At 36.5% G+C, this 10,744-nt stretch overlaps 1 protein-coding gene across 4 annotated transcripts in view; it reads right to left on the reverse strand.

The window, feature by feature from the left end:
* The window catches only part of PIR (pirin), a 111,958-nt gene that overhangs the window by 29,070 nt on the left and 72,144 nt on the right, over nt 1-10,744 (reverse strand). For all 4 annotated transcript variants that reach the window (XM_027835373.1, XM_027835372.1, XM_027835374.1 and 1 more), the window contains exon 6: nt 4,942-5,026. In XM_027835373.1, the coding sequence (XP_027691174.1) occupies nt 4,942-5,026 (85 nt within the window). The remainder of the gene's footprint in view (nt 1-4,941; nt 5,027-10,744) is intronic.

Genomic DNA, 10,744 nt, shown 5'->3' on the forward strand with positions numbered 1-10,744 from the left:
GAATTCATCTTGTAACTCTAGTCGACAAAGGGGATCTGGGACAGCTGGTGAGCTGAAGACCGTGCTTTGTAGTGAACCTCTCTCCACATCTCCCACTACAGAGCAATTACTAATATTGGCAACCTATGTTCTTTAAAGCTTGGTTTTAAAAGAAGTTTGTTTTTTTGTTTGTTTGTTTTTGCAAGTTTACTGAATCCTAATCCTACACAATCCTAACCTTCCATTTCATTATCAGCATCTGACCGATCCACTGTCAATCCAGTCGGATTTCTGTATAGCACAACATGCATAGATTTCAAATTCTTGAGCTCCCTATAGTCTCCAAGAGGGAAGAACTAGGACCTAAGGCAAACATAAATGAAACATGTGACTATGTGCATATGAAACTCAAAAGCATAAAAGTGATTTTGTCAATGGTATGAAGGGTGAATTGAAGGAGGGAGAGAGTGAAAGCAGAAAGATCTATTAGGTCCTATAGTAATAATCCAGGTAATTGTTTTGGTAATCAGGGCCTGTGTCATGTTGTAGTAGGAAACGAGAGGATATTTTTGAGAGATGCAGCAGAGGTATAATCAATATGACTTGGTAACTAATTGGTATATGAGAGGGTAGGAAATGGGAAATCAGAAATATACATTCATATATATGTTCATATATATAACTATATATATTATATATATATATCTAAACTTCAGTTCATTTAAAATTTAGAGAATGCTTTATTTAGTGCTTCATTAAACATTCTAACTTTTGCATATTAACAGAAAAAAATGTGGTTTAATAAATGAGATTTTTACCAAATACATCTTTCCTACTTAAAAAAAACAAACTGTTTATTATGAAGATTTAATCTAGGTTTCTGATTCATTTATTTTCTAAAGCAGAAAAAGCTTACTTTGGCATTTTTAAAGCTATGTCACCTCTAAACTATTTTCAGTAGTCTTGTGGGCTTTTTGTGCTGAAATTAGGGAGTTGGTCTTTAGTTTGTTTTTCCTAGCACAGAATAAAATGTGAAATCCCAAAGGTTTAAGTTCAAGTCACAGATGAAATTCATGTGTTCTGATTATGTGCTGTTTGAAAACAATTATGTTCTGGCACGCTAAGGAAAGACTTAACTGTCCTAACATGCATCCACACTCTCCAAAGTAAAACCAGGAATGTTTATATTTGTGATACAGAACTGCTCCCTGGATTATGTCATATCTCAGATTGGGTTTTGCCACCATTCTAGAGACTAATTGGTATATACATACATACATACATACATACATACACACACATATATTCAACTCATTTGACTAAAATTAAAAAAAAAACACTCTGAATACTAAATCACGGGTCCTTTCTTGCACAGGACACATATATTATATATGTGCATATGTATATATATGTATAATATTCAAAGCTTTTAAAAATTTCAGTCAAATGAGTTGAATTTGACTTAAAGTTATTAACTAAATACATGAGACTTTGTTCTCTGTCTCTTCCTCCTGTCTCTATCTCTATCTCTCTCCCCCTCCCTTCCTAAGCATCCTGTACAAAACCATTCCACAATTTAGTCTGCAACACCTGTATTTAAGAATTTTAATTCAAGGTGGAAACAGGAGAAGTAAAATCCTCAAAGAAATACAGGTCTGGATTGAAATGCACTAGGAGAGCTTTGAGAAAAGTTTGTTTCTGCATTGTGTACAGCAGGTTCAAGAGGCAGCTAGGTGGCACAACAGATAAAAGCACTGGGCCCAGGGGTCAGGAAGACCTGAATTCAAATCCAGCCCTGAGAGACTTACTGGCTATGTGACCCCCAGTAACTCATTTAACCCTGTTTGCCTCAGCTTCCTCATCTGTAAAATAAGCTGGAGAAGGGAATGGCAAACCACTCCAGTGTCTTTGCCAAGAAAACTCCATGGACAGTATGGTCCATGGAGTCACAACTGAACAATAATAACAACAGGTTTATTCAGATTGTCTCCTTCTTTTACTAGAGTTGCAGATATTCATAAACCTCTTCCAATCTCAGAGTCTTTGAGTATTTGTTAAGCATGCACACAGAAACATACAAAGTTAAAATTACCTGAACACCCTATCAGCTTTTTTGACTGGCTTATCTTAGAGCCTTTTTCCAAGGTCAGAAGAAAATGATAGCCCCTCTAAGACTTTCTGAAGAAAATGCAGACAAATATACATGAACAAGCCCATGCGAACATATAAATTGCCGGCTCCAGAGAGCTACTAAAGGGGAAAGAAGGCAAACTAAAGAACAGCTAGTAGTACAAACTTTGAGCTGGTCACACGGTGGATGAAGTTGTACTTGAGAAGTCATAGGACCAGAAGGAACGTGTATTTCTAGGAAAAGCCCAGTTTAGTAAATGATACTTTCCTAGAAACAGAGGTTATTTCCTTCTCAGTGAATGGTAACTAGCAAATTTATCAATTTTCAATAAAGAAAATTAGATTGTTATCCAAGTAACGAAAAGAGTCAAAGCAAACACCAGCTACAATTTTTTTTTTTAGCTCACAGCTAACAAATGAAAAATCATGTGGCAAACGTGAAGGAATCTGGTAATGTCAGAAACTGTACAAATAGGATTCTTTATAAGTGATACACAGTAAGATTCAATACCTAAAACCTACCACATTCCAAAAATCACTGTACAAAACATCTGTTTTCTGCAAGATTAGCACAACAGAATACAAATGTGCGTCGCCTGAAGGAAACAGGGAGATGGTAAAAACTGATTCCAGTACTATTTATGGGAAAGAATTTAGATAAAATGTAGGCTGAATCACGAAGGCCATTTCCTGACACAAAAGAGTAAAGAGTTTATAGGAAAATCTCCCAAGGGTGAATGCTTCATCTTTTGGGCTTGTAAAAGAATGTATTTTCATCACTACCATGGAATAGATTGGAACATTCTATTGTGTTATTTAGGTAGCTACATAACTGCCTCATGCTAAATAAGCTCAACCTCAATGCTGACAAAGTTAGACACAGCTCAAAGATGCACTAATAGGAATATCACTGCAAACATATTTCTTTATAACAAAATACTTCACAAGCTTTAGGGACCACTTGTCCCCAGAACCATCTGAAACAACAGAGATCTTGAAACAGCTAAATCTGGAAAGTCCTTGGAATCTGTTATAATGACTTTTGTTTTTTCAGAACCTTTTTAATTTAACATAATCCAAAGCATCCATTTTACTTCCTGTAATGCTCTCTATCTCATTTGGTCATAAATTCTTCCCTTACCCATAATATAAGGGGATTTGATTGCTTTATTGTTTATTTTTTTAAAAAAGGTGATAGACTGATAGAGGGTTGATTCTAGCTTTCAAAACACCATTTGAACATCTATAAAACGTAATTTTTATGAACAAGATGTGCCTAAATTATCTAAAGAAAACCTGGATGCTTGCTTAATTCACAGGTCTCTTTGTGTCAATGAAAAAGAAACACACAACTTTTGGTTTTATCATCTATTGTGTTACTGAAAGAAGTATAATTGAAAGAAGAGAGGATGTAGACAGCATCTGACATTTGAAATGTGGGTACATAAGAATCTTAAGAAGTGGATAAAAAAAGAGGATGACATTTTCCAAATTGATGTGTACACATATAATAGTTTCCCTATCTCCCTACCCACTGGCCTTTACCTATCTCTTAAGAATTTAGAAAAGAGGCTTTTGACCTTTTTTGTCACAGACCCCTGGAGCAGTCTAGTGGTAGATAGATAAGCCTATCTCAAAATAATGCTTTTAAGTAAGTAATTAAATACCTAAGGATTGCAAAGGAAACCAATTACATTAAAATGTAGTTAAGCACTAAAATAGAAATTCATGGAGCTCAGATTAATAATCACAAGTCTAGAATAAATTTAAGAATAATTAAATCTTTGTTCCAAACCCCTTTCTGGCCTTGACCTTAAGGGGCTGGGGGAGGACCACCTATCTTTTGGAACCACTTTAAGATGATTGTTGCTTCTCAGCCAAAAGTGTAGGGACATCAATCATCCAGGAGTGGAAGTGTCCTTGTGATTTCCTCTGGGCTATGGTGCTACATTGCTTTTAAACCACAGGTGGCAAATCTTAGCTAAAATCCCACCTTCTACAGGAAACCTTTCCCAACCTCCCTTCATTCTAGTGCCTTTCCTCTGTCGACTATCTCCAGTTCATCCTGAATATATCTTGTCTGTAATAGTTGTTCCTATATTGTCCCCCAATTAGGCTGTGAGCTCCTTGCCAGCAGGGACTGTCTTCTACCTTTCACTATATCCCCAGATACTAGCACCAGAACCTGTCATAGTAGTAGGCACTTAATAAATGTTTATTGACTGACCGACTGACAGTATTTTAAAAAATACACAAGCCACACAGGAAAAAGGAAATAATTTTCTTTAGGTTCACTTCTTCAGATGTCAATAACAGCCCCTATTGCTACTACTTTTCAAAAGCAGTTTTACTTGGCCATAGAGAAACAAAAGAAGATGAAAGACTTTTCATTCATTCTTTAGAATCAGAAGACCAGCTCTTCCCTGAATTCCCGGAATGGGATTTCCAGTGCCATAAACAATATTTACAAAGTAGGACAGAGCTAAGTTCCAGAGAAGGCTTACTCCCATTATGTTTTTTTCTTAATTTCTAAAGCACGTTCATACACAGGTGCCAAAATACTTGATGAACTTTTCCAGGCTCAGAATCAACCAATTTTGAAGGAAAGGTGCCATGAAGAGCATGCTGAATTCATAAGACCTGAGTTCAACTCCTACAACTCATCCATTTGCTATCTGTGTGACCTTAGACAAATTATATAACCTCTCTAAGTTTTGGGTTCCTCATCTGTAAAATAAGGGGTCTGGACTAGAAAACTGCTGAGATTCCTTTCATCTCTAGACCTATGGTCCTAAGATCTTATTTTGAAATGACAATGACAGTGCTACTTACCTTCAGGAACAGGCTGGCAATGCTTGGCTCCTTGGTCCAATTTGAATTCCAAATATAAGGTAGGTGTGCGAGTAAAAATCCTGGACTGGAGAAATGAATAACAGTTAGTATTTTTCTGATGGTATAGTTCTCATAAAAAATAAATTAAGGGATACATAAAACTAAATACATTTGTGATGTATATTTCAGGTAATTTAGACTTTGGTTCTATGGACAGGTTCTATGGGCAGCTAGGTGGCACAATAGAGTGCTGAGCCTGGAGTCTGGAGGACCTGAGTTCAAATACAGTCTCAGACACTTACCGTGTGACCCGGGGCAAATCACTTAACTTTGTTTGCCTCAGTTTCCTCATCTGTAAAATGAGCTGGAGAAGGAAATGGCAAACCACTTCAGTATATTTGCTGAGAAAAACCCAAGTGTGGTTGTGAAGAGTTAGACATGACTGAAATGACTCAACAACAACAAAGACTATGAGCAGAAATTCTCTACCATCCTAGAAATATTGTCTAAATTCATCAAATTAGTAGCCACAGTCATTCTATAATATCAGATTTTTAAAATAAGCTAAGAAATCATTTAACTTTATTCCCTTCACATCTCATTAAGGTTGTTTCATTTTATTTTTTATATCCTTGGAGCTCAGCACAGTGCCTTCAACAGAGCAGGCATTTAATAAATGTTTTCTGAATTGACTTACTACCTGTGTGATCCTGGTTAAGTCACTTGGATAAGTCTCTGGATCTCAGTTTCCACATGTGTAAAATGAAGGACTTATATTAGATGACCCCCAAAGTTCCTTCTAGTTCTAAATCTAGAATCTTACAAATTTCTTGAATTTAATTTATTATAGATAATAAAATATGATCTTTTTACCTTCATTTGAAATATGAGCTATTTCACCAAGAGGTGAATATTATTAAATTAAATTTAATATCCAGGATTAAATTTATTTTTAAAAACTGATTACAAATTTCCAAAAAGCTTTGATTAAAATAATCATGAAGCATTCTCTTAAAAATGCTAGCCACCAGAAGAATGCAATAAGAAGGTAGAAAATAAATCTACCAAGACTCAAAAGCTTGAGATATTTGTACCATGTGGCTTTTTAAAATTTCAAAACTTTGAATGAATTCCAATTTCAAAATATTTAAAAACAAAAATCCCAAAGCAGCTATTCTTAATTACTGCACTTTTACAGGCTTTCCACAACAACCCTGTAGCTAAAATATGTGTATGTTTTTCTTTTGGCATTTCCCAATTTGTTATCAGGCCCAGAGTTTTTTTGTTTGTTTGTTTGTTTAACCTTTTTCAAAGGATGGAATGCGTATATATTTAGATGCTGAAGATCAAGAGCTGACTTTAGGGGGATTCTTTTTACAACATTTTCATTTGTTTGACTTAAATGATTCTTTTCCTGACTTCATTCATGCGTACGAAAAGGACATTTTTTAAAACATTTTTTCAAATATGTTTGAACTAGGGGCAGCTAGGTGGCACAGTGGACAGAGCACTGGCCCTGGAGTCAGGAGGATCTGGGTGCAAATTTGGTCTCAGACCAACCACTTGACACTTACTAGCTGTGTGACCCTGGGCAAGTAATTTAACTTCAATTGCCTTGCCAACAAAAAAAAAAAGCAAATATGCTTGAATTTTACAAGAACCCAAGTTAATCAATACTTTAATATAGTGACACCTGTTGTTAAGATATATAGGGGATTAGTTAAGCTAACAAAAGAGCATTAGTCATAATAGGCACATCAAGAGAATCTTAATTCACAAATTTATTCATTATTCTTCCATTTCAAATATTTGCTTCCTTGATCTTTACTCTATGCCATAAAGAATATTTAATTTCATGAAACATTTATCATCACACCAGTGATAAAATCCATTTTGTAATAACCATAATTAGAAAATAATTGTGTTTATGATGGGGTTGCTTTTTTCATGAAAATTACAATTTTAATGATATATTTATAACTATGTTTCCATTTCTATACTTCAGATGACTTTCTCTCCAAAACTGTACAAATCCCATCTGAAATCTGTGTCTGTATACACATATTTTAGCAATATATTTAAAACAAAGTTCTTTTTTCCACTTATATTAGGAATCAAAATGTTCATCCATAGCAATGGCAAAATCCCACACCTCTTGACATAACAAATTTCTTCCCTTATAGGGAAACATTGCCCTTTTCATTATTAACTGCTCCTTTTGAAAAGGGTCCTAAAAGGATAGAATACTTTACATTGAAAGCTAGGCACTACTTGGGGTGGGGATGGGGTATATGTGTGTGTGCCTGTAAGGGGTGGGGTGAAGGAGTTAGGCTCAAGATAACTTTGTTAATAGACAAGACACAAGGATTTAAGGTGAAATTGAATTATGGAATGAGATCTACACAACTCATTTCACTTTGCCACTGCTATCTAGAACCTTCCCTCTTCTATACTGGATATTGCTATATCTGGATGGTAAAGAGATATGTGTATATATATATATATATATATATATGTATATATACATGTAACTCCTCTCTTCAAGGAGTTTATAATCTAGTTGGGGAAATATGACAAGCAAATGAAACAAATAGGGCAGAATATCTTAAGTACAACAAAAGAGGCACAAAACAAAGTGATATATATATATAGCTTACCCAAAGAGAAGTTAGATAGATCTGCCCATGTATGAATTGAAGACCTAACCACCTATACATTTTAACATCCTGGAATTACCTTTTCCTGCCTCTCTGAATTTCCTCTAGGCTGCCCTCTTACATCACCATCCTAGTGATGGGGTATGGGCCCAAGCCAAGACCTTTGCCCCTCACCCCAAAAAGAATTTGGGTCTTTTTTGTCTACAGGTCCCAGAAAACCCTTAAACTTTCCTTGTACTCACTTACTTAGTCAAAGAAGTCTCAAGAGGTTGCGTGAAGCTATAATCCATTCAACTGGCCTTTCCTTATCTGTCTAGGCCCAACCTCCGAATTATTTGTTATCCTAATTAAGCCTAGTCCTTCATTGTCTATTCCTGGATGACCCCATTCAACCTCTCAGACACTCCCATTGGGATTTTCCTAAAACCCTTTCCCCAATCACCCCAGCTTCAAGATCCTCCCTAAACCTCTCTTCCAGTACTAGCCACTCCCATCAAGATGCCCTTTGCCCAGCCCTGCCCCCCCAATCACCCCAAAACTACCTGACCACACAGATCCCTCCCATAGTCTTTCTGTATATAAGATTCATCCTGGCCTCCATTTAGGGGCTAAGACTTCCTCCTGCCCGTGAGCATCACAAATGTTCAGATTCCTCAAGAGTCTGGCCTATATGGTTCATCTTTAATAAACCTTGTCTTTGGTTGAAAGAAGGCTTGGGTTGAATTCTTTTGGGCAGGACCCACATGTTGTGATTTTGCAGTCCCAGCACCCCTAGTATCTAAACCTCAACACTAGGGCTCAGCTTCCCAGTCATTATATTTCTAAATAGTTCATTTAGTGGGAAAGCCATAAGGTGTAGTACAGAAAGAGTTTTAGGGTTAGAAAACTAATACAAATACAACAAAAAGTCACCCACAACTAATGTGTGTGACTCTGTAGTATAAAACTATGAAGCTCTGTGTCAATAGTTTACTTTGAACTCAGAAAGCTAGAACTCTGCCTATTTTAGGGTATGATTTTCATATTAATTTCTTTTGTAAATAGTGGTTTGGATTCAGCTAGTGATTTCATAAAATGAATTATCTGATACAATGTTATCTAGAATGACTGGTTGCAGATTAAATATGGCAAACATTCACTTGACTTGTCTCTCATTGTTTTTTCCACCTGGCTGTTCTCTTGGACTTTATGGTCTCCAGAAATTCATCTTCCTGCAAGATCATGTCAACTCTGAAACTCACACCTCTTGCCTCTTGCCGCTGAACTACCTACCTCTCTTTGCAAAGAGAGGGTAAAGGGTGGACATTGGAGCATGCTTCCCAGGTCCTCCATTTAAGGAGGGAGCCCAGGGCAGGCACCTCATCATTACCCACCAGCTGCAGTATTTCATCATGTCCTCATATTGGAGGATGATGTAGAAGGAGTAGGTACCTCATGAATCTTATTAATATATGAAGAAAGGAAAATTGAATACACACACACATACACACACCAGAGTTTGGCATAGAAATTCATTAAACCCAACAGGCAGGGATAGGGAGAGTGGGTTTAATAGAAGGAAAAAGGTCAGGGAAGAAACAGGTAAAATAAAAATAAACTTCAACTTTGGTGAGTGAATCTTAAAAACAAGTAATAAAAAGAAAGAAAGGTATTAGTGTTTGAAATATGGGCTAGGTAAAGAGCACAGGTCAGTGGAGTGGGAGTGGACCACTTCTATTACAAATTACTAGTATTAACCAAATTTCTTCTTTCTTACTATTTTCTTCTTAGTAAATAAGTGGACAAGTGGCATGAAGAACAAAAAGCATAAGAGAATAAAAGAGAAATACATAATTAGCATGAATATGAATGAGATGAATTCCAATGATAAACAACAAATTTTGCTAGCAACTAGGAGACAGACCTTTAAATATAAAGGAAAGGAAATTTAAATAACATAAAACTATTCTACAGTCACCAGAAACCACAGAAGAGAATGAAACAATCTGTTCTGAACAGCAAAGGAACTCAAGATGTAACCCAAAGTAGGGTACTCTGAAAACCTGAATCTAACCATTAAAGGAAATATATGGACATTGAATAAAAAAGAGGTATTTGAAGCACCCTTTCAAATCCCAGCAAATTTGGAAAACACAACAGTGGCCTCTGGATTGGAAAAGATCAATTTACATTCCAATCCTAAAGAAGGACATTGCCAAAGAATGTTCAAATTACTGAAGAGTTGTGCCCATTTCACATACCAGCAAGGTTATGCTTAAGATCCTGCAAGCCAGGCTTCAGAAATATGTTAATTGAGAACTACCAGAAAAGCAGTCTAGTTTTTAAAGTGGCAGAGGAACTAGAGACCAAATTGTCAATTTCACTGAATTATGGAGAGAGCAAGGGCATTCCAGAAAAAAAAAACATCTACGTCTGCTTCATTGACTACACTAAAGTCTTTGACTATGTGAATCACAATAAAATGTGTCAAGTCTTCAAAAACATGGGAGTACCAGACCATCTTACTTACCTCCTCAGAAACCTGTATGTGGGCCAAGAAGCAATAGTTAGAACTGAATATGGAATAACTGACTGGTTTAAGATTGGAAAAAGAGTATGGCAAGACTGTAGATTGTCACCTTATTTATTTAACTTATTCGCAGAATACATCATGGAAAATGACAGGCTGAATGAATCAAAAGCCAGAATCAAGGTTATCAGAAGAAATATCAACAATCTCAGATATGCAGACAATACCACTCTGATGGCAAAGAGTGAGGAGGACTTAAGCAGCCTCTTAATGAGGGTGAAAGAGGAGAGTATGAAAGTTGGCTTGAAGCTTAACATCAAAAAACTAAGATCTTGGCAACTGGTCCCATCATTTTCTGGTAAACAGAGGGAGAAGAAGTAGAAGTGATGAGGATGGGATCTAGACCCCAAAAAAGGGAAACACCTTGAACTGTCCCACATGGCCAAATCTCTGGCATTCACTCGAGGCTATGATCCCAATTCTCTGTCACCCTTAACCTAGCCTACCCCTCCATTGTCTTACCTCCCTATGGTCCCCAGACATTTCCCATCCTTAATCCTAGGTGGGTTCCATTCTCCCTTGGCCATGTGGTTCAGGTCCCTGGAGTTCTATTACCTCATAGACTACTTGGCCACTC

Source organism: Vombatus ursinus, unplaced genomic scaffold, assembly GCF_900497805.2.
Source record: "Vombatus ursinus unplaced genomic scaffold, bare-nosed wombat genome assembly UNPS02014814.1, whole genome shotgun sequence".
Lineage (NCBI taxonomy): Eukaryota > Metazoa > Chordata > Mammalia > Diprotodontia > Vombatidae > Vombatus > Vombatus ursinus.